At 41.5% G+C, this 23,951-nt stretch overlaps 1 protein-coding gene across 1 annotated transcript in view; it reads right to left on the reverse strand.

Moving 5' to 3' along the window:
- Positions 1-204: 204 nt before the first annotated feature.
- Positions 205-23,951, reverse strand: part of TBC1D9 (TBC1 domain family member 9) — a gene marked incomplete at both ends in the record, with an annotated part of 46,339 nt that continues 22,592 nt past the window's right edge. Inside the window, 15 exons of the mRNA XM_084262740.1 lie at positions 205-930; positions 1,821-1,921; positions 2,054-2,137; positions 3,029-3,115; positions 4,247-4,312; positions 9,414-9,654; positions 10,927-10,995; positions 11,116-11,214; positions 14,778-14,907; positions 16,012-16,297; positions 17,209-17,326; positions 17,606-17,820; positions 19,315-19,465; positions 19,903-20,073; positions 21,661-21,867. Of these exons, the coding sequence (XP_084118866.1) occupies positions 205-930; positions 1,821-1,921; positions 2,054-2,137; positions 3,029-3,115; positions 4,247-4,312; positions 9,414-9,654; positions 10,927-10,995; positions 11,116-11,214; positions 14,778-14,907; positions 16,012-16,297; positions 17,209-17,326; positions 17,606-17,820; positions 19,315-19,465; positions 19,903-20,073; positions 21,661-21,867 (2,751 nt within the window). The remainder of the gene's footprint in view (positions 931-1,820; positions 1,922-2,053; positions 2,138-3,028; positions 3,116-4,246; positions 4,313-9,413; positions 9,655-10,926; positions 10,996-11,115; positions 11,215-14,777; positions 14,908-16,011; positions 16,298-17,208; positions 17,327-17,605; positions 17,821-19,314; positions 19,466-19,902; positions 20,074-21,660; positions 21,868-23,951) is intronic.

Genomic DNA, 23,951 nt, shown 5'->3' on the forward strand with positions numbered 1-23,951 from the left:
TTTTTTCCTGTATTTCGAATAAAATTTGCATTTGTGTAACGTTTTCACACAGAAAGAGTGATTATACTTTCAAGATAGTTAAGTCTGCACCCCAACATTTTCACATTAGTGAAAAAGAACCGCGTTTTGAAAATACCAGGGCCTGTGCCAGGTACTAATAAATACAGAATAAAAAAAACATAAATAAAAAAACCCGACTGCCTTTCATCCCGACATAGTAGAGATTTCGTAGTCGCTGGCCGAGGTGATTGGTTTACCCATCATCCTCACGTTCTTAGCATTAGTAATCCTTGCCATCATGGACACAGGCTTGTCGAAGTACCTCACCAGCGCTGGCTCAGTCAAGAGGGAGGCTAGAAACTGTTCGAAGGTAATGGCCCAGTCCCTGTCGATGCTCGTGCTTCTGCGCAGGGAAGCCGCGTGGTTGCTCCGTACCAGAACGGTGTCGTCACCGATGTCCTCGCAGTGCAGCTTGTCTTCCTCATGCGAACCTGCGCTCAGCACTGAGTAGGAGGACATGGAGCTGTCATCTTTTGTGTCGTCGTCGGAAATGAGCATGGAAGAACCGGCTCCGTTGTCCCTGGGAGAAGAGTCTTCCAGCTTAATGTCTTCCATCTGCATGCCCAGGGCGCTGTCGGTGCAAACGGCCTCCTCATCGTTGGGGACGAGGCTGCTTTGGAAGGGCTTGTGCTGCTCGAGGGGGTACTGCTGGTGCTCCTTCTTCTGAAACAGCTCGCTCTGGACAGTTTTGCCACAACTGTTGCTGCCGCTGTCTGTCTCTTTTGGGGGCTGGACACTGAAGAGCTTACCAACCTCACCTATCTCCAAAAGCAAGCTCGTCACCGCAGCGGTCGCGTGGTACAGATCTTGTTCGTTGGGGTCTTCACTGAACATGTTGTACATTGTCTTGCACAGTTCAATGAATTGCCCCTAAACAGAGAGGGAGGAAACAGTAATGAGAGAGTGGAAAACAAATCAGACTGAGATCTACTACATCAGTTCGTAAAGTCTGGAATGGAGGTATGACACAACAGTTTATGCAATTATCTGAAAAACCTAGAGGCAGTTTAGAAAGGTCTGTGACTGGTCAGGCCGATGCAGTCCCTCTCTCAAAGCTATTTAGAGCAAACTGTGTTCCTGCCAATGCAGCCACTGGAGGGCAACAGAGGGTGAGCAGTGAGACACGGCATTCACTTCGGAGGATTTTCTGGTAGGAACGATGCTCAGCGTAATCAGGGGTCCAATAAAACTAACGGGAAGTAATGGAAAATGAAGTAAGAGACCTGCAACGCTCTTTGGATCAGCGGTGGTAACTTAGTTGGATGCGAGCCCTCTGCAATTCAAAACTCAGCAATTAAACAGGAAGGAGATTTTCTCAGCGCTACCTATAGCATTCTACAGGCAATAAACCTTCCCCAGGTGCTCTGGAGCAAAGAGCCATCCCAGCGAGTCTCCTCCTCCGCAGCTGCAGCTCTAAGGGGAATGGCACTGACAGTATAAATTACAAAACGCCTTGCAGGTCATGTGCATCAGGCGTTACGAGCTGTCAGAGCCCTATCACCCTTTGTCTAGAGATCAAAATAATGTGTTATCATTCCTGTACGTGTGGGTCACATTTTTTAGGATGCTTTGGGAGCCGAACGCCAGTTACAGACTGTTGGAAACAGCGAAGTTCTGCGGAGCTGGCCGCTGCTCTGGGAAAAAAGGTATCTGCCTCAAAATAAGCCCTGTATTCCTTGGTGATGAACTGAGTATTCACAGGCACGTGAAGAAAGTTTAAAATGAATGAAAAATAAGTAGGTGTCAGCAGAAGTACCCACCTGATTCAGTTTGGGCAAGTCCTTTGTGTTTTTTGCTTTGGATTTATTCTCTTGGCTCCACATTCTCAGGTAATTTCGATTCTCTTGTGAGCTCTTCTTTCCTATTGCAAACAAATTACCGAGAGATGCAGGAAGAGGCCATGAAGAAACCTTAAATGAATACTTCTTTTTTTTTCCATTTTCAAAAGCAGCATCTTTACAAGCAATGAAAGATGTAATTCAAATGGAGACACCACGCATACCTTTGTCTGTTTTCAGACTCACTGTAACAAACCCATCATCTACTCCTTGTTTGTTCCTCCTGTCTAGGCCAACAACTAGGAAGTGGAGGGGGCGGGGGGGAGAGAGAGATCAGTGTGGATTTAGACACATACATACTTTTCACCTGTACAGTGCAAAATAAAGAAAATGTTGACACTGCAGAGAACGCAGAGGAAAAAGGACACGGCTAAATGAGGATTCCTGCCTGTTCTTAAATCTGATGACAAATTCCACATGACTGGTAATAAAGTACTAAGACAGGGACCATCTTAGGGTTTTCTTGTGCCGTGCAATGATTAGCTGGTGTTACTACAACAGTTTCTAGCATGACGTATGCTTGGTGATTACATTAGTGGGTCACCCTTTGTCTATCAGGACTTGAAATTGCCATTTCTAGTCTAGTAATTCTTAGATGCATTTTGAACCAACCTTCTTTCCCCCTGTAATCTGAAGGATGGGCTATATTTTTCTTCAATCAGAAAGACATTTAACACCCAATATCTCAAGAAAGGGAACGCTGTTTAAGACAGAGGTGATGAGACCCGGGTTCTCATTAGGGCACAAAAAGATTTCAAACTGCTGAACTACATTTTGATGAATATTTGGCTCCAGTTTTTTGGAATGTTTTAGGTTCTGATGCAAATACATCTTGAAAGCAAATGTACTTATGCACCTTCTCCCCTGAGGCATATATGCTGCACTCATCACACAATTACTTCTACTGCAACACGCTGAGGACATTGTTCTGAGAGCACCTGTGCGATGCACAATCCAGGGGGGCTCTTGGCGTACAGGTACGCGCATCGCTAAGGGTATCAACGCACACGCAAAGACTACGCTCCTCTTCTTAGAGAGAACACTTTGCTTACTGAGTCCAATCCAGGCAAGCAGTAGTTTGTGTGAAACACACTGCCTGATCTCCCCATGCTGAGACAGAAGATGCCTACCGTGTGTACATTCTGGTGTGATGTCTTCAAAAAAGTACTGAGTAGCTTCAAAAGCAGAGTCCGGCTCTTCTTGCTCAGGGGACGGATCTAAGCAAGAGAGTAAAATCCTTTCATCAAAAATTCCACCCTTTAATTAAGGACTGGAAGATGCTCCCATCAATTCACTTAGCACGTCGACTTCTAACAGTGTGAGGATGTGGTGGGCTAGGAATCATCTCTTTTCGGCCCACTGAGATGAACAGCTGGACCTGTCCAGCCCCCTCCCCCAGAGCCGATGCTCACTAACAAGTCCTCCTCCAGAGGCCGGCTTGCCCACTGGCCCATGGCTGCTGCCGCTCCTCCTGTGCGGCTCGGCAGGGTACGCCATGATCTGCTATGATCTTACCAGCCCCTGAGTACCAGAAGCTGCAACCTGAACAACGGATTTCTTCTGTCACAGCTCAGTAAAACTGTTATTTTCCAGTTAAATTTCGAACCGCTTGAGCCCGCAAAGCCAGATGGGGGCGCTCAGGGACACACGTTCAAAGCACAAGAAGGTGAATGTCCTCTCCAAGCTTTCAGAAATCATTACCAGAGGATGTAAATGTGCACAAGATTATTAAACTACCTCAATAGCTGCAACATACTTAGATCCCAGATTCTGTAAGGACACAAGTAGTTTCTTTATGGCACGTGTGTGACAAGCCAGAGAAGATTAAGAGTTCCAGGTCATAATTTTCTTCAGAGACAAAACTGTTTTGAGGCCTGAACTGCCTTTCTCACTAAGCTGAGTCCAAGACACACCTATGAAACTATCTGGAGCTTCCCTCTGCAAACAGTTGTACCAGCACAGAGGGGAGACTCAGAAAAGCCTGGGGATAGAAATGAATAGCCAGGGCACAGGAACATTTTAAGCTAGCTTCACTGTGAATAAAGTGCATTACAGTAACAAATGCTGAAGAACAATGTATTTGTTATGCACAGGGAAGCATCAACCCCAGCTAAATAGGCAAGAGACATATAAATGGCATGTGGTGGCCTGAGTGATAGAGGGCTGCATGGATGCTTTCAGACATTCCAAATTCATGTCTAGTTATGGCAGAAGGCGTCTATTTTACTGCTGGAAAAACAGCTACAGTTTCTACAGCCCAGAAATTAATTCTTAATTGGGAAAGCCAGTCATAAACAAATCCACTCCAAATTTCTGAGGTGACAGCTATTTGAACTTTGTTTACTTACCAGGCAAGACATGCATTTTATACAGTAGCTTCAGCTTCTCTGTGAGATCTCCATGGCATGCTGCACCTGAACAGCATTACACACAGTACGTTAATAATACTGAAGATTCGATGCCATTGATTTATTATTGCTACAGCATTTTTTAGGAGCTGCTACACTCACTCTGGGAAGCACTGTACTCCCCTCACAGCCTGAGATCATATGGCAGTCACTTGACTTCTCAGATCATATGGTCTGCAGTAGAAATAACAAGAGAACACAGACCACCTAACCCTGGAGTTTGTGCTGCAACCTTGGGTCCTTCATTAAATGTCTATCTTATAACACTCAAAAATAACCTATGACCACCATCACAATACCACTCAGAAAGGCCTCCAGCTGGAAGTTAAGATGACATTTTTGTGTGGACTTCAAACTTTGTGATCTGAGGATCCAGCAATAACATCACATGATTTAGAACAGTAAGATATTTTTAAAAAATAAAAAATAACAAATTCAAGTAAACAACATTTATTACAGCTTAGCCAGGGGCTAAACTGACGTTCAGGCAACACTTTCTAGTGATTTATCTACCTCAACTACTTCTTTCTGGTCTACAGTACAATTAGCTATCCCTTCTATAATAACCAATAATCAGACTTCTTTAATTTGTTATAACATGCAATTCATCAACCTCCAATTAATTAGGTTATGCAGAGATTTATTTTACCTTATGGGCTACTGTGTCAACTTACCTCTGCTACACAAACTCTGAAGTGTGGTTTGACAATTACTAACAATCAGAGTCTACTGTAAAGCTTAAGACTATAAAAAATATGGACATTAGACCAAAGAACCAAGCACATCCACATTGCCCATTTATTTTGCTTTCAACCTGGTCTTTTTTAAGCTCAAAACCTACTTATGTTCCTAACTGGCATACCACACAGTGCAGATAATGCTTTATTTTCTGGTGAAACTATGCCTTAGGTGATGCACCCAGGTACCACATGAAGTGTCCTGCTGGTGCAGGTGACACAAAATAACCAAAGGAGAGAACGGGGGGGGCCAGGGCACAGGATATCTACCAAAGATGTTATCTGGTCTCTCTCAGATAGTACACTCTGTGTCTTCCCCCTGGTAGAGGTCAGAAAGCTGTACTAAGGAAGAAGAGCCTACTGATAGTTCACAGGAGCTGCCTGATAGCCAGCTGCAGCAGGCTACTCCAGACCTGAAGACTGAAGCTCTATACAACAATAATTTAAAAAAAAAAACCCAAGCAAAAAGGCTGGATGCCTCAGCTCAAAATGTCATTTTGACCTGCACACCGTGGTTCAGGGAAAGTTTCATTGGAGAGAATTCAGTGGCATCCTGCACAGACCCAGCTGAGGGCTGGTAAACAGCACTGGGGAGGTGGTATTACCATTCTTAGTCCCAACCAGAAATACTTCCTTCCTGACACTCTGGAGTCACAGATCTTAAAACGTTCATCAAATCTTGTCTCTTTGCAGTACGAGTCTCAGATGACGCATCACCAGCTTAAAAAACTTATCTATAAGTTTTAAATGTACTTTGTGGTGAGAGAAGAAACTGTGTTTGGAAAAGTGTGACTACACCCTTTGAATCTTTCTACCTGAAACAGCAACAGCGAACACTCTTCTTTGAGAACATTAACAAATTGATTAGACAGGTTAGAATTTTATTCTGTCCATATAAAATTTAGCACCAACAGAAAAGTGTTGGCTTCTGTTGCCCCTCTTGTGACAACAGGGGCCCAGAGTGTTTGTACAGCTTGAACAGCTCTAAGCTTAACACACGGTACTCTGAACACCCTCCTGCAACCCATGACTTGAAAGAGTTGTTTTCAGGAACAAAGAAACCCCACAAAACACTCTGGTACTCTTTGAGACACAGTTTCCATGGTGCCCACTTTTGCACAAGGCAGTGGTGAGCGCTGCAGTGACTGGAGAGGTGGAAGAGCTACATGCTCAGAGAAGGGAACCCTGCAAAAATGTTACGGGCAGCAGGGGGGCCACTTTGAGTCTACATGGCAATCAGTCTAGCTCACTGGGATCCTGAACCAACAGCTGACATGCTATAATGAAGTGTGGTATGGTGGCACAGGTAAGCCGCTTCATGAGTGATACCCTGAACGTACGTGAGGCTGACAACCCTGAGCAGCACGTCCTAGAGCAAACTCATTGGGATGACTCCTTTATTTGATCGTGTAGTAACTCGACAGAGAGTAAACATATAGAAGAATATGCCAGGTTGTTCCATCTTTGCTCAGCTCAGGACCTAGAGGCAGCTGTAGGTAGGTGGTTCTTGAGCTATTTGCTGCAGGGACTATGAAAAGGAAATGGCAATTCCCAGTTGCAATTCCAGTGGTCTCACATCCCAAGGCTTTCATGCCAACATAGAAGAAAGGGCCACAAGCCTGCACAGGGACACACAGCATCCCTTTTTACCTCCTCTTCATGATGCTCCTAGGAGGAGTCAGCATCATCAGTGAGGCTTCAAGGGAACAGATCCCTACAGCTACATGGGCTATGGCCATTGAAAGAGCAAGCTATGAAACAGAAATGTGTCAGCTGCCATGGCTATAAACACCCACCCTTTCAGCTGGGCCATGCCTACAAAGTCCTTGAACAGGGCCCTTCCTTTAAGAAAACTAGACTTGTGTAACCAGGGCTGGAGTCCAATACTGCTGCTGGGACACAGTAAGGAGAGAGGGGACCATACCCACAGGTCAGCCCCAGAATTCCCAACCTCCAACCATGTTTTCCAGACAGTCACAAGGAAGATATGAGACACGTGTCTTGCTCCAACAGAAGACATTAATCATTTCAGAGATGTTCCTAGCCACAGCATGTTGGGCAGAGTGAAGCAGCTGATGTTTGTGGAATTTTTAATAAGTCCTGGGGTATGGTGAAAATACAGTCAAACAAATCCCACGCTGTTGCTGCTGACTGTGCTGTCCTTGCTACCATCATATGCTTAAACTAAAACAGGCTTGGGAAGGTTGTCTTGAAAAACAGTTTCAAGCTCTGCCACAGTGGGCTTCACTTCTGAAAACACACATGGTATTGCAGAATGAGCAAATTCAGTTGTTTAGCCCATTGAAGAGTTTATTTCAGTCACACTGGCTTATAGCCACATGTGTGTGTTTTACATTCACTTCTGTTCACAGTGGTTAACTCTGTTCCTTGTTCCTACTACCCATTCTTGGCTCCAAACCAACCAGTAACTGGGTGACTGGAATTAACAGCATCCTGTAAGCAGCACCAGTAGTTAATCCATGGGTCACGTCTCAAAAGGCCAATAATTGTTACCTGGCAAATAGTCCCTCAAATACAATTCAGAACTGGTTTTTGGGGGGTGCCAAGGGGAGGCATGTCATCAGTTTTACTGTCCCACAGCTATTTTGCACTGTGAGAGACCAGGTATTACCATTGCTGCACAGAGGTTTTAATGCAAGGCTGCAATTGGTGCCCTAACACTTAAAAATACTGTTACAAAGACTGGGAGCCTTCCAGCATCCCCATGTAAAGCTGGAAAAAACATCAGGTTGCCTTGAAAAAAACCAATAGATGGCAAGATGTTGGTCACTTACAGGGAATAATTCCTGTTAAATTCAAACAAGGGGTGGCCAACTTCCACCTGGTCTTCGCTTCTTCATGTTAATCCTGGGGCTTGCACATTCCCTTTGTTGTGATACTGACTTTCATGTCCAGAAAGCTTGCCATTAGTGACATTCAGCTTCTCCATCTGACCTGCACCTCTGCTTCCTCCTTTCCAGGTAACTTCAATCTTGCCCTTTGTCTCAGTCTGCAATTTTGGTTATTGATTTCCAAAGTAGTATTGGTAGTACTCCTCACTGCATATACCAAGAGGTGTGAGAGTACCTTCTCCTCACAAAGAGGCATGTGGGCTAGGAGCAGGCTTCTGAAGAGAAACACTTTTATTCAGGCACAAACGAAACTAGCATCCTCACTCTATTCTTCCCCTGACCCCTACACATGCACATTTGTTTCTCAAAAGCCTTCTTCCTGAACAACCAAGGGAACAAATGCTGCTCCCTCCCCTCTGCAGAGCTGGTCACATGGACAAAAGGTATGAATTCCCAACTTCTATTGGTGAGAAGTGTATTGCTGGCTTTTATCAAGAGCTGCGTGGCCAGCAGGTCCAGGGAAGTGATTGTCCTCCTGTACTTGACACAGGTAAGGCTGCACCTCAAGTACCAGGCTCAGTTTTGGGCCCCTTACTACAGGACAGACATTGAGGTGCTGGAGGGTGTCCAGAGAAGGGCAATGAAGCTGGTGAAGGGTCTAAAGCACAAGTCTTATGAGGAGCTGAGGGAACTGGGATTGTTCAGCCTGGAGAAAAGGAGGCTGAGGAGGGACCTTATTGCTTACCTTACAACTACCTGAAAGGAGATTGTACTGAGGTGGGTGTTGGTCTCTTCTCCCAAGAAACAAGTGATAAGACAAGAGGAAGTGGTCTCAAGTTGTGCCAGGGGAGGTTCAGATTGGAATTTTTTTTTTTTTCCACCAAAAGAGTTATCAAGCACTGGAACAAGGAAGTGGCTGAGTCACTATCCCTGGAGGTATTTAAAAGATGTGTAAACATGGTGCTTTGGGACATAGTTTTGTGGTGGACATAGCAGTGCTAGGTTAACAGTTGGACTTGATGATCTTGAAGGTCTTTTCCAACCCAAACCATTCTATGATTTTTTGATTCTAACGTCCAGGGAAAATTTAAGGAGCAGATAAAATGCAGCATCACAGAGGGGAACACTACAAAACATGCCAAAGACTTTCCTGAAGGAAACACTCTGATGAGAAGTAATCACACCATTAAGCACACAAGCTGCAGGTCATTTTTGGTTTGAGAGTTAGCAATCAGAGAAGTCCTCAGACCCTAACAGAGGTGTAGTTCTTCCCACAGTGTGTCACATCACTGGCTAATGTAGATGGCACCTACTGGAACCAGCTTAAACCCCAGTGGGTTAAGCTGTGACAAGCATGATAAAGTGAACTGAACAGTAGCATGAACAGCTCTTGGAACAAAGGTGACTTATGCAAATTGGCGCACACCAGGCTCATTATAACATCTCTATTTCTGAAGGACTGATCCCCTGCAGAAACAGTTTTGGTCAGATTATGAGAGTGCTGTGAATTCTCCTTACTTAGCCCCGAGACGAATTCACGGAAGTTGATGAGCAAGTCTCCGTTCTCATCCAGCAGCCTGAACAGGCGTGCAGCTAATACATCCGAGTGAGCTCCACAGGCCCACGGGAAGAGGAGAGCGAACATCCCCTTGAACTGCTCAAAGTCAATCCGGTACTGCTCCAGGTAAGGCAGGCTGGGATCGTGCCGGTCAACAGCGTTGCTGTTTCCTCCCCAGTAGCAGCTCGTCAGATGTTCTGCCTGAACAGAGGGCAAATGCTGTGAGATTGTCATCACCTCTGTTAACAACTCCTATCTATCAACGATTAAAAACACATTCCAAATAAGTCATAGACATACATCCTTACAACGCCACAAGACTAGCAGATATATTTCCATCTACCTAGCCCCTGCACTTCTGCAAGAGCTTTCTTCTCTAACCACCACAGAGAGACATCCCTCTACAAAGAAAGAAGATAAAGCAAAACTGTTTCTGCCTCCCAGGCAGATGAAACATGAAATACCTGTTTTGAACAGAGCAGTGAGCAGCTGTGACTCGCATACATAGGCTAGCTCGCTCTGCTTAGTCATGCCCTTCAACTTCACCACCCAGTCAAGTCAGAAGGAGATGGACTCTCATGAAATCTTTAATTTCAGACCATATGAAAATAGTTGTTTATTTGAAATATTTTTTGTTGAACTGTAGAGTCTCAAAAATACTGTATGAAATCCTGCTCTTTCAGACAGTGAAAGTTCCTGATTTCGGAGGAATCTAATTTGGAAGCTTAGAGAAAGATCCCAGCACTACACAGGGATCCACTGGGGTGGACTGTCTGGCTTGCTCTTGCTGATTCCATGGAAGAGTGAAAGAAGACACTGCAGGATCTGGACAATTCTAAAACCTGATACTACAGATGGGAAGTTGAAAGGAAAATTTCTTCATGGTATACTAAAAAGAAACATCTCTGGCATGGCCAAACAGAGGAAGAAAGTATCTCGTTTCAAGGCACTGTACATGAAGGTGAAGCTGAAGCATCTTAACAGCTCACCTTTAAATGTGTGGATGTAATGGTATTGCTGTATACCAAGTTGAGAGGCACATCACTTTGTGACACTGAATTTCCATCTAATGCATTAAAGCATTAGCAATGGCAAAAATAAGCTGTTGTGATACGGAAGCATTAACTGTCTGAGGTAACAGAATAGAAGTTCCTTTGCTAAATTCCAAAACTTGGGTCAGGTAGAGAGACATAAATCTAAGTTTCTAAACTTCAAAAGTGTCTATAATTCAGTTTTTCATTACAGTAGTCTTTATCAATTTTTTTCCCCCTATTAACAAGTAATTTAGTGAATTACTTATTTCTGAGCTTTTAAAACCAGTTGGTGGGTTTTGTTTTGCTTTTTTTTTTGTATATTCAATAACACAGCAACTAATTCAATTTTGTATTACAGTACCTAACAGACACTGCCCATATCAAAAATAAATGTTGGCATTTCCTGCAGGCACAAGATCTTATCTGCACTTGGCTTTACCTTGAAAAGAGCATAGAGTTCCTCCAGTTCATCGATAGTGAAAGAAGTCTCTGTCACAATAGTTCGTACCTTTTGAAATATAATATTAACAGTTACAGATCTGAAATCCAGGTCTCACTGAAAAGCTAATTGAAATTTTAGAAACTGACTGACCTTGATCTTTGCCAAGAGTGCCATTTCAGTACTTACCACATTGCGCTTCGTCGTATCTTCAAGGGTTTGGATAACTTTCAGCCTTTGCTTGAATCTCATTTGTTCAATTAAATCTGCTCGGATACTTCCAAATTTCTTAAGAGAGAAAAAGTAGTACAGGATATTAATGTTTGTGTTATTAATGTTTGGAATACTTACCTTGCCTTTAACGCATTTCAGAAATAAATTTAATTATGTAACACATATGGTATATTTTAAAAACTGCTGTTACAGTATTTTTCTAACACATGAACAAGTTAAAGACTTTATCAATATATCACTAGATTTTATTTTTCCCCAATAACTTATTTTCATTTAATTTGAAAGGTCTTTATTAAGTTACAAATGCTCACATTTCAAACCATAATCTTAGGTAGAAAAATGGCTTGGCAAATCTCTATGAATAGATTGTTTCATCATTCCTTCTGGAGGGTTTTATTTCAGCTTGTCCTGGAATATCTCTTAGTTGCTAGAGAGAGAGAGAGGAGGTACTTAGACTAACTGGGTCTCTATCTGCTGAAACAGTACAACAGTCCACATGTTCATAAGGATCTGATACCAAGCATCAAGGATACAACTTCCATTGGGAACAAGATGATTCTGTAAAGCACCCATCTCTTCTCTTGAGAAGTTTTTTTTCCCCCCAATGCATTTAACAGTCTCAGGGAGCTCCTGTGTACACAACAGAAGCAGCCTTGGGGAAAACCTATTAGGAGTCACATTCCATGCCTTTGTATGCAGAGGAATGCCTAATCCCCAAGATTTATTGTTGTAAACTATAAGTTTGTTGCCATCAAGAAAAAACTTGAGAGACACTTAAAAACACACAAATGACCAGCAGGAACAATAATGGCAGACGAAGTGTGTCACACACAGAATTAAAGGGAGTAGCACGACACACTTGCATACAGGATGGATTTGTACTTCCAGTGCAAGTGCATCTACATTATCAGGTCGTAATTTGCTAGCACATTCTAGTGTGATCAAGTCAACACTAAGGCTGCATTTATCTGCAGAGCTGTTCACCTGGATCTCAGGAATAAAAAGATGTTTTGTGTCCTCAGACCATTTTGCAAATAAAGTTTTTTGAAAAAGAAGAATCTAGATAAACATCCATGCATATTAAGCATCATAGGTCACAAAAACTTAGAGAAAGGGGTCTTTAGTGGCTCTGAGGCCACATCTATTCCAATAATCAGGGTCTAGTCTCTGGTCCAGAGGCCAAACGAGATCCACGCTAACATCCACACAACTAAAACTCATGAAGCCTACAGAAAAGGAAGGTTGCATGCAGTTACCTTCTGGGAACAGTGTCTTGCCCACTTTCACATCATACAAGGAATCACTGAATCAGTGTCAGCTGTGTATTTAAAACAGCCAAGATCCAGACACTACTATAGATGCAGCTTAAGTGTTTAAGGCCTAATTCTTCCCATATGAAGTAACACAGAAATCAAAGGAGTTAAGCACGTAACAGCTCTGAATGTCTGAGGCTCCACTCCATTGACAGCCAGTGAGCTATGCACAGGCTTTCAAAGCTACAGGGATCATGCATTACTTTGGTCACATCTATTGTAATTATTATAACTCCAGGGCCTATGGCTTCTGAATTAGTTGCATAATTGAATGAAAAGATAAGAGATTTCTTACTAAAAAGTATTTTCAGCAAATGAGAAAAGACACTGGCAGGGTAAAATGTCCTTGTTATGTATATTTTCTTATTTCAATAATGTTTCTTTTAAAAGAATAGTCAGTTCAATATCACAGAGAGGGGTGCTAAATGCTTAATTACCAAAATATTCCTCTGTATCACTTCAGCTTTCACTGGAGATTTCTTGTATATGCATCTGGCATGATTACCACCTAAGAGCTGGACAGAATCAGAGCATGATGGAATGTAGCTCTTCATAAAACAATACAAATATTGTGCTTTTGCCAGTGCTACACCTTCACTGAGTTCTCAGACTCACCACACTCCAATAAAGCACAGGACAGCCTGCAAGGGACAAGGCTTTCCCCACCTTGGGGGTGGTGCATGTGTGTGTTTGAGGGAGGGCAAAGATCTCCAAGAAACAAGTGGTTTTTCAGCTCTAGGTCTTCCTAGTTTTTTTGTAAGCAATAAATGTCTGGAAGATTAAGGACGGATGGTTACCCAACAAGTACCTTTAATAACTTAAATTCTAAGAATAGCAAATATATACCTGCTTACTTGATATTTCTCTTTTTGTAGCTACAAAGCTAACAGTGAGTTCCCAGCCCTGACTGCATACAACTAATGGAGGAACATAACAGCCATTGAGTAACAGATGCCTTCAAGTTGGTTGGGTTTGTTTTTTTTTTTATAGTTTACTATTGAATTGCTGGGGAGTTTTTTTAATAATCAAATCCACCTCCACCACCTTTCCTGAAATTAACTCTCTCTTTGCAACCAAGTTGTGCTTCCCACACAGAACTTTGCTATTTGTTTTGCCTCATTATACTGCAGTACAGCTGGCTGTTTATCTAGAAGAAGCTACAAGGTCCTGTGCATAAACCCCAAAATGACAGACTGGCTCTGCATGGAGTCAGGTTATTCATCTAAAAGCAGCTTTGCCACTGCAAGCTGTCTTCACAATGAGGAAATCGGAAAAAATACAAGGGGAATAGAATTTCTCTGAACCATCCTTCTCACCACTGTAACACTGCAGGAAGGAGAAGAACGATATAGATCTAAACGAGTCAGTTTGCCCTTCAGCACAGAATACACAGAGGACTACCTACCTGCCTGTTAAATAGATATCATGTTATTGAAGCAAGGAGTTTTAGGAGACAGAGGAGGTGCCTCTGAAACAGCTGTCATATTGCTAAGAGTGACCCTACATTTTGAAGTAAAAATACTATTTTACTCTGTATGCCAACAAAAGGAAAAAAGGAAATTAAAGAGAATAAAGTTGTTATTTTTTATTAAAAAAATAATATGGCAACGTAGCCACTAGGGGTATTTTAACTGATGGATTATTTTAAAATTTAAGGGCAAATCAGTTTGCGAATTTTTAGGCTTTTTACAAGCTTTGTCCTGTGTTTTAAAGACATGAGTTGTAACAAGCTCCTTTCATTTGAAAATGAATACAGAATACAGAAGCCAGTGGTCCATGCCCATAATCAGCTGTCATTACTGTATTTTCTCCCCTGTCTAACTGAAAAGGGAAGTGATAGATCAACTGATGGACATCTGGCCTCCAATCAAGGTCACACCACCACATCAGCACTTGCTGGGGAAGCAGGAAGACGATGACAAAAAAGAAACCAAGTTCAGCTGATAATAGGAAGGTCCTCTGAAGTCATATATATTTCAGTTTGGAAAAGCATGAAAAAAAGCTTAGATAAGACTTAACCTTTTTTGAATTACAAGTTCAACCTTGTCTTTGTAAATGACTCGTGGGTTGTGGGCAGCTCTCCTTTGATGCTGCAAGCTACTATGCAAACAACTCCAATGAAAAGTTTTGGTTAAAAGAAATATTAACGGCTCTCCACTGCCCCATTTCAGGCTTCTGAGATGAGTCTGTGTTTCTTTTAACTTCTTTCAGTTCCAAGCAAAAACAAACTACAGACTATCAAATTCCTCTTTAAAGCAGAAGTAGTGTGGGTCTGCAAGTTCCCATTAAGGAACTGTATCCTACCTCATAGGAAGACTTGATCAGTCTGAAGATATCCACCTCAGGATACGGCTCTACATCATCACTGAGCAGTGAGTGAAGATGAGGAATGGGTGGAAGAGTGCTGTCCTTATTGGTTACGCTGTCCAAATATCTGGTGGGGAAAAAAAGAAAGAGCAATGGGAAACCCAAGATTCAATTGCACACCCTCCCTTCTAAGGGTTAATAAAGGTTACATATAGATTATTAAATGCAAAAATAATCAAGACACTCTCTGCTAATGAACTACATGATTTTTGACATGAGTAATCTGACAAGTCCTAACACTGCTTTTTCTCAAAGAGGACTAAAGTAACACTGGCAATTCATTCTTCTTATCAAAACCCAGTTCAAACACAGCCAGTCACAAACGAGTAGTTTACTTGAACAGGTTTATTGCTTCTGGCTGTTTAAATATGCTAAGGGAACTGGGAACAGGGGGCAGTTTACTTTGGTCTATGTAACCCCATCCTGCCACTGCCCAATCCCACTGCAAGGGGCTGTAAGCGCTTATTCCTTCCACTAGTGCAACACCTGTCTTCTACCCTACAGCTGCAGAACACTTAAATCCTCACCAAGCACTGGGGCTTGCTGCAGAGAAAACACAACCACAGTTGCCTTCTAATTCCAAAGAAACTGAAACCAGACTTCAGCAAGGCTATGATAATTAAATTAATTAGGAAAATAAACTCCAAAGTTTCAGCAGCATCTTGAAAAAGAAACACTACCACCAAACACAAAGAAATCAGAGGACATACTCTGAGTATTAGTCTGTATGGAACGACTCAATCCACTCTGTCTATCAGCCTCTGGTCTCACTCACATCTGTTCATGCAAGAGTCTACCTAATTCTTCTGAGCTCTGTTTAGTCCATTCCCAAAACAATATCCCCCGAGATCAAGGCTTTTTCTTAGCAGCATTTAAAAGGCAGCAGGCAAAAGATGAAGTAACAAAACCAACTAAAACAATACACCAAAATAAGTTTCTATAACCAGGCTTATGAAGTTCATTTTAACATTTGGAATGAAGAATTCCTATCTTGTTGGTTAAGGTAACATGAAGAGTATCTTACATGGGTGAAAGGGGAGTCTAAGTGTGTAGAAGATATACATGTATTGTACTGGTTTACATTAAGCATTTCAACACAGAACAACGTAAATCAGAAAAGTAAGCAAAAAGAAAAACAAACTGAAGAGACTTTATTATCTATAATAAATACCTTCCCAAGACTGTCATGGCTTCTCCATCATCTTTACAGATTAGCAGCTTGTCTACATTAGTATCGAGGACAGCGAGCGCTAATTGAAATATCACCTTTATTCCTTCACAGAAGAAACAATCCACAACCACCACAGCACTTTCAAATGGCATTACACTGAGGAAAAGAGTGAGGAACCAGGACAGGGAAATGGTGGATATTACACCCAAGTCCTGCATGCAGTCATAAAGCTGTGGCACATAGTCACGAGCCAGCTCTTCAAAGACACCCTGATCCACCAGTGCTCCTGTTGAAAATAGATAACGTTGTATGTCCATTAATTTGGGAGCAACCGATCACATCGCCATTTAGGTGAAAAAATATGCATACATAAATGTTATATTTATATAAAACATAAGAATATCCTACACATTTGCTCACTTTCAGATAAATAACAGATTCTAGTCCACTACTGAGCTGTGCATACAAACTGAACTGTAATAAAAGGTTATTTTTTTAATTATACAGTTCATAAGTGCTATTTGTTCTAGCGCCTACAGAAGCTATACGATGGCTTTACTAATTAGAATCAGACTACTTGTCACCTGTTAGAGGCAGCCAGGGTGACTCTGAGGGTTTGGATTTCTTTCAAGAGAACCAACCCTGTGTTATGTGTATCCACACCATAACATCAGTGTCTTAAGCAGGCAGGGAGAGCAATTTCCAAGGCTGAATGAGTATATCAAGCACGTGTGAGCTACAGCAAAGACAGTTTCCACGATAAAATGAAGAGCCATTCCCTTTCACAGACACAAGGAAACTGTCATCTAACTGCAGCAGCTTTCATATGCTGGTGGCCTTTCAAATCAGAGCTGAACAAGCACAAAGACTTCTCTGGCAAATTGCCAAAGCTCCTGTTTCCACCTCACCTTAATTAGATAACTGGATCATCTACAATTAAAATTTTAGCTTCCTTTATCTTTTATTTCCTGTTTTTTAAGCCCACTTTAGAATGCCATATAATTCTAAGTAAGTGAAAAACTACTATCACAGTATCTCTTCAGGGAATGCTTCGAGGCTCCCAAGGAAATTGCCTTGCCTCCCACAATCACAGCTGTATCTGTGCCACATGTACACCTACACATATGCTTGTTTCAATACAAACTACATTGGATCACTTTTGTACTGTTGTTTAGGAAAAAAATCCCCATAACCTACCAACAACTCTCGTGTTGTAGTAGTCAGGTAGCATACGTTCACAAAGAGCCACCAGCAGCCAGAAAGCTTCCTCTTCTTTTGCATAAAGGAGAAGTACTGAAGTGACAATATTCATAGCCTAAAGGAAAGAAAAATATAATAAGCATGCTTATAAAAAGCTATGCACATCTCTCAACATGTGCTGCTAGTACTTCTGTTACAGTAAGCCCTTGCTTCAAATCCGTCTAACTTCATTATTAATCCAAGTCTGCAGGACTGAGGCTTCACCTCACAGCATTATACATATATTGGTATACTTTACACAGCCAAACACTCGTGTATGTGACTGAAGAAATAGGAGTATAAGGAAAGAAATGGAATTCCAGCAAGTGAAGGAATGCCAAGGTATTTCAGTTACCTGACAATATCCTATGTTTGGATTTCTGAAAGCATAAGCTGTCAAGACTCTCCTTAGAGCAGCAATACCCATCTCATTCTGGAAAGCAGGGTGTTCCGGGAGGGAGCGGTGCAGATCCCTCTCTATCTCTTCTGTAGCAAGATTATACTTCCCCATGGATTTCTCCACTAGGTCTTCATAATAGCCTGGGTGAGTAGCCATTTCATTAACAGCTCCTGAGAGTGGGAGAACAGTATTAAAACCAGAAACCAAGGTTTAGCAGTACAGCATCCCAACACTTTCTACCCTTGAAGAGCACCACGGAGCACTGTGAAAGCAATATGAAATGTTATTTTTGTAAAGGTGACTAGGTGCTTCGGTAATTGACATATTGTCTCTTCTTGTCTTCTCCACTAGAGTTATTTTATAATGAAGTTAAAAAAAACCAAGGTAGATAAAGCCTGTCTCTCAGCCAGAAAGAAGCAGGAGGCATGAAGAACAAACCAGCTGTGCAGTCACATGGCTTCACAAGAGCTCTCTGCAACTGGCTGTGGGTTTCATTATCATAAATAACTCCAAACATGCTCCTGAGAAAGCTACTTGCAGAAGAATGTTTGGTTGCAGTAAATACCTGACCCAAAAGCAAAGGACAGGAACTCCTGAACTCTATTCCTGCTCCTGAAAATGACTGTCATCTTGGGCAGGGCACTTAGCCTGTCTAGGGATACTACAGCATGCTCGCACAGTTGCTATGAGATTTCACTGCTGACTTTAAAGCTCCTCTGGAAATAAAATCTGAGCAGCACAGGAAATCAAGTGTCAGCAGCACAAAACAATGCACGTGAAAAATACTAGTAATACATACACCATGAAATTGGCCCAAACTAGCTATTAATCAGACACAGGACACGTCTGTGCGTTCCTGTGTATCTTTTCTGAAAAGATTTGTTTAATGCCCAGGAGGAAAGAGGAGATGTGTAAGATGAATCAATGTAAGGGAAGAAATAGGAAAGAAATCAGAAAGCATCACTAGGACATTATATAAAGTCCCTGATGTGCTTATACCCTAAATGGTGTAAGTAGCTGTGGCAGCTATCCTGGGGAAGGTCAGCACTAAAGAAGGCATACAGCTAAGTGAAAGGTAACAAAGAAAGCCTGAAGGTACGGCCTGATTTACATATAGCTAGTAATAAAATGAGTGAAATTCTTCAAGTTTGAAAAAAGCTTAAGGGGACACAGACCTACAAAATCCTTGATAGCAGAGAAGATGGACAGAAATATTTTCTCACCCTTTTTCACATACTTAGGGCACCTAATAAAATGATAAAGTAACTTTTTTATTATTAAAAGAGAGACAGTGGTTCCATTCAACACACTGAAGTGTTGCTTGCTGTGAAGGCCAAAAGCTTAATTAGATTCAGGAATTAAGTGGGAAGTTGGCCTGCTGTGGTTGTTCAGTATCTAAAAAGCCCCTAGACTGCTGGCTTCTGGTAACAGCATGCAATCTGGTTTTTTATATTCTTTCCTAATTATTTGAGTCTGAGAAAGAATATTCACTGGTCTAAACAGAACTCTTATTGAAACCAGGCTGGTGCCTCCTAACTACCACAGCCTTACCTGCTCCAAATATTTTTGGATGCTTATCTTCTGCAACTTTAAACATCCTTGAAATCCTTCCTTCCCTCCTGCTTTCGCTTATATCCCACTGTCGCGTTCAAATTAATACCTACCTGAAAATAGTAGCCAGAGTTCCCCTCTCATGCTTTCTGGAATGCCCTTCAGCACAAGGTCTCTGGTTTTCTCTGTACGATACATACAGACTCCTTGGCCATACTCAGCAAAGTGAATCTTCCAAGCCTGTTCCTTCAAAAACTCTTTAGCCTAAAAGCAAAGGCAGACAGACATGAAGATGCGGTTTCTCTTTCTGACACTGCCCCACTGAAACACTACATGCTTGAAAGCCTACAATGTCCTAACTTTCCAAGAGAGCAAGGAATAACATGGCCACAGTCCAGTTTTCTTCATGGGCTGCCTCCTCCCATTTCCTAGGTGTTATTAAGAGAGTATTACTGAAGCAATTGTGCTTAAGAGCGGGCATGCAAGCTCTTCTTCATTTACATCCACATTTGCTTTTTAATGTAGTGAAGTTGTTTGCATTGGTAAAACAACAGCATGTTCAATGCTTTATTTCTGTGAAAACCATTGCCTCTTAACTGTGTGGATGAACAAAACTCTTCTGGGTCAGAAACATGCATTTTAAGGAAAACATAATGTAACAACTTTTTCAGTATGGTACAGCACTCCAAGGTGTATTTTACCAGCTTGGGGTTGAACTCCTCAGGTGACCTCCGACGATACATTGTCATTAAAGCTTGAGTTGCCGTTGGAATGCCATTGTCATTGAGATTGAACTGTCGCTCTCCCTCTGACTCAGAGCTGAGGCTTTTATGTGGGCTGGCAGAAATTAAGCTACTCGATCTTGTAAACACCTGCAAAAAGCCATCACAAGCAACAGTGTCAACTGTTTACTTAATCTTCAAAACTTATGCACGCCAACAAAACCTGAGCAAATTGCATCACCCAGGTATGTTTGCAGGCTGAGTATATGACAACAGGAATTAAGCCAGTATAGAATAATGAAATTGTTTCCAGTTTCTCCATAGTTCCACCCTCCCCCTCCCAGGTAAACAAATCTTGTCATTAGAATTGCTATTTAAGTAGCTCTGGGCAATTAAACAAGCTCCCTTGGTCAGTGTCATAGTACTGTTTGAATCCACGGGCAGCTCCTTGATTGTCCAGAATGCAAGATTTATATATAACATATTATATGGGTTTGCTTATACAGACATACACAAAATAAATTATTTGTTCTCATTTAAAGAAGTTCTAGTAGAAAATACAATAGTGACAGATCATGACTTGAAAGAAAAATATTCTGAAAACAGACTATTTTCTGCCCTACCAAACAGCTTAAAAAATTTATCACAGCAAGATGTCACACACCAGATCACACTAAATGCCTGAAGTGGGAATTAGGAGTCACATCATTAACTTAATATTTGCAGTTACCAATTTGTGTTTCTAATTCAGTTGGAAAAATACTTAGATCCACTTTGGGCAAAGGCAAGATAAAATTTCAGCATTATGTGTATATCTGTGTGTGCTCTGGCACACAACTACAGCACCAAGCTAATTATACCTCAACATCAACAAAGCACAACAAGTAAAAAACTGACTTTCAAGAATTACATCCAAAGAGGGATTAGTATTGCTACTCAGTGCGATACTAATGGCCTAGTACAGACTTGGAATGTGAGAACTACCTACATAAAAGGAAATAGATGCACCACAAAAGCCTTTACTGCTTTGAGATCTGAACTGCTAAACTTGGCTGGATTTAACATATTTGATGAGGTTGTTATGAAACACCTACATTTCATACATAAAACCTAGGAATTTGGCAGAAGCCTTGATATTCAAAGCACCCAAGAAATGCTTGAGAAAAGCTTATCTAGTCCTATCTTTACAGACCCATTTACTTCACATAGGTAGATAGGGAGGTGGTTTAGGATAGGCCCATCTGTCAAGGGCAGGGGTGTTGTTTTGTTAGGTCAAATGCTCCAAAGTTCACTAGCAGTGCACACACACACACACTTGCTTGGCTCAGACATTGTTTTCTGAAGAGTCAAATGATGAGATTTAACAACTAAAGTCTTGAATAAAGAGTTTCATGTCAACTGATAATTTCTTCAAATTATGAAAATTTCACAATCACATTGTGACTTGAACAGTCAATAGATATGAAGCAGTATTACTCAGTTAACTGTGACACTTTCCAATAGGATACACTGCAACTTCACAATATGGCAGCAGGAATTGGAGTAGGTCTTCCACAGTAATGATGACTTTTCTTAGGTCTAACATGAAAAAAGCAGATATCCTAACTGTAACTTTTTAACTATAACAATTCTATGTACAAAGATTTAGCTTTACAAAGACCTTAACAGGGTTTTCCTGTCTTCTCTTTCCCCACAGCAGTTAGTCTCCTAATAAAGGATTCACATTCCTTCACATACCTCATCATCTGAGCTGATATAGCTTCCTGAAATATTTTTTTCCAAGTATATTTTTGAAGTGGTTTGTTGCAGAAAGTCTGAGATCCTCTGTACAAGAAAGTCTCTGTCTTTCAAGTTGGCAAAGAGGAACGTCATTCTGTTTTTTGTGCTGATTGACAACGGGCTGGGCAACACACTGGAGCTGTCTGCCTTTTCCACTATTGTCACCTAAGGAGAAACAGATGATTAAAGATCCTAAGCTGTAGCTACTAAGTTACTTGGTCTAAGATACCATCTTAATGCAATACACCCATGCCCCTTCCCCTTACATCAAATCAGCACAGACATTCCTCTGCAGAAAAATAGGACTTGGATGTAAGGGCTTACAAGTCTGAAAGGCAAAAACTGTCATCCCTCAGACAAATGGCTTCAGTTCATTCACCAGCAAAAGCGCTGCTCAGGCACTCCTCAGGCTTTGTTTTAAAAGAATCAGCACAACAAAACTTCTTCTGTGGGATGCAGATCTATGAGCTTTTTTGTAGGACCTTGGAATCCCTCTCCTGCTTTCCAAAAACAGAGTCTTCTGCTTACTTTTTATTGCCAAATATGTGAATAAACCATTTGGGGGATAAAATTCCTGTTCCACTACATTATAGCTGCATACTGTGAAAACAAGGTATTGCAACTGTACATCCACTGTACACAGAATCTGCAACAAAGGGAAACACTGAACCCTGTGAGGTGGAGGTTTCTGTCTGCCCTCCAGTTGATATTGAAAGGGTCACTAACCTGAACTCCAACCTGTAAACAATGCTCACACCAGTCTACTGAGTGCAGGGCACTACCTCCCTGGGATTTTGGTAAAACACCTTAACATAAAGAAATCTTAGAGATAAGTCATATGCTGTGGATGGATTAGGTAACAGCCGTGTGTTTTCAACATTACTAACTATTAGCCATAACAACAAATATACCAATCACTTTTGTGCACTTCACACATTGAACTAAACACAAATCACAATTGGAAGTACTTTAACCACTGTTTTTATGACTTCGAACAACTTCCTAGGTAATGAAAACTGTCTTACTGCCTCCAGAATAGAAGAGGGCACATTTCAGTTTACTAGGACCTTTACTTTTGCTTTTTCTTTCTTAACCCTTTTGAAAACAGAACAATGGTAAATTAGTGCTGTAATATTAGTATCTAGCTAAAAGGATAACAGCTTTTCATTCAACATTTTCTTTGAAGATATATTTAAAGACCGTAGTGCACAGGTCAGGTGCTAAATCCCTTCTCTACACTTCCAACTTCCCTTTATTTTTCTGCTAACTACAGATTTATTAGTTATTCAAGGACTTCCACTAACAGCATAGTGATATGAGCTAAAAAGTGTTCCTATGTCATTTTTGCTTCACTTAAAAAACAGTTTTGAGCACAAACAGCACGAAAGACAACAAGTTCTAGAGGCACAGGACAGACATTGTAGCCAGCATGTTCTGCTACAGTAGGAACCGATACCCACTTATTTCCTATTCAAGCTGGGACACGGACACACATTAAGTGCTGATCCTGGAGACTGCCTACTGGGTGCAGTCAGACACTGAAAGTTGTCTTTTCCAATCATCATTTCTGAATTCGTTATTCCTTCATCTGTCAAAACATCTCCAGGATATCACAGAATACTAGAATTAGGTTAGGGTCTGACCCAAAACTTTACTTAAACAGAGAGCTTCCCTTTAATTATTAAGGGTACAGATCAGTTGTTCTGAGGACTGGCGTTACGCAGTGTGCTACTGTTCTCCTAGCTGGTGCTGGTGCTCAGACTTAACCTGTTCACACAAAAGCACTTTATTCCTTCAGCTGCTTCTTTCTGTCAAAGCTTAGAGCTACTTTGAATCCCATGCTGCGGCAGTTACCAGCAGCAGCTGCTGAAAAGATGTCCTGTTAAATGCACTTTGTTCTGCTCCTCCACCACTTCACCTGGAGGACCACTGTCCCCTCGGAGTTCCAGACAAATGGTGCAAACATAACTGAATGTCTCTTCTCAAATGAGCAAAGTTACTGCAACACATGGCAGAGAGGCTGTACTTCACAGTTTCCAAATGCCATTTGGTTTTACTCTTAATGATTTGTGGGGGAAAAGAGTGCTTTGAAATATTCCATGGTTCTGCAGTCAAGCTAAACCAACCTTGGCTACACCACCTTCACTACTATTTCCAAGATTTACTTTTCACGTTTTTCCATTAACCCACAAATCAAGTCGATCATAAAAAATCCTCCCCAACATAATTTTATTGCATCATAATTAAAT

This window comes from Gallinula chloropus (genome assembly GCF_964237585.1).
Source record: "Gallinula chloropus genome assembly, chromosome: 4".
Taxonomy (NCBI): Eukaryota; Metazoa; Chordata; class Aves; order Gruiformes; family Rallidae; genus Gallinula; species Gallinula chloropus.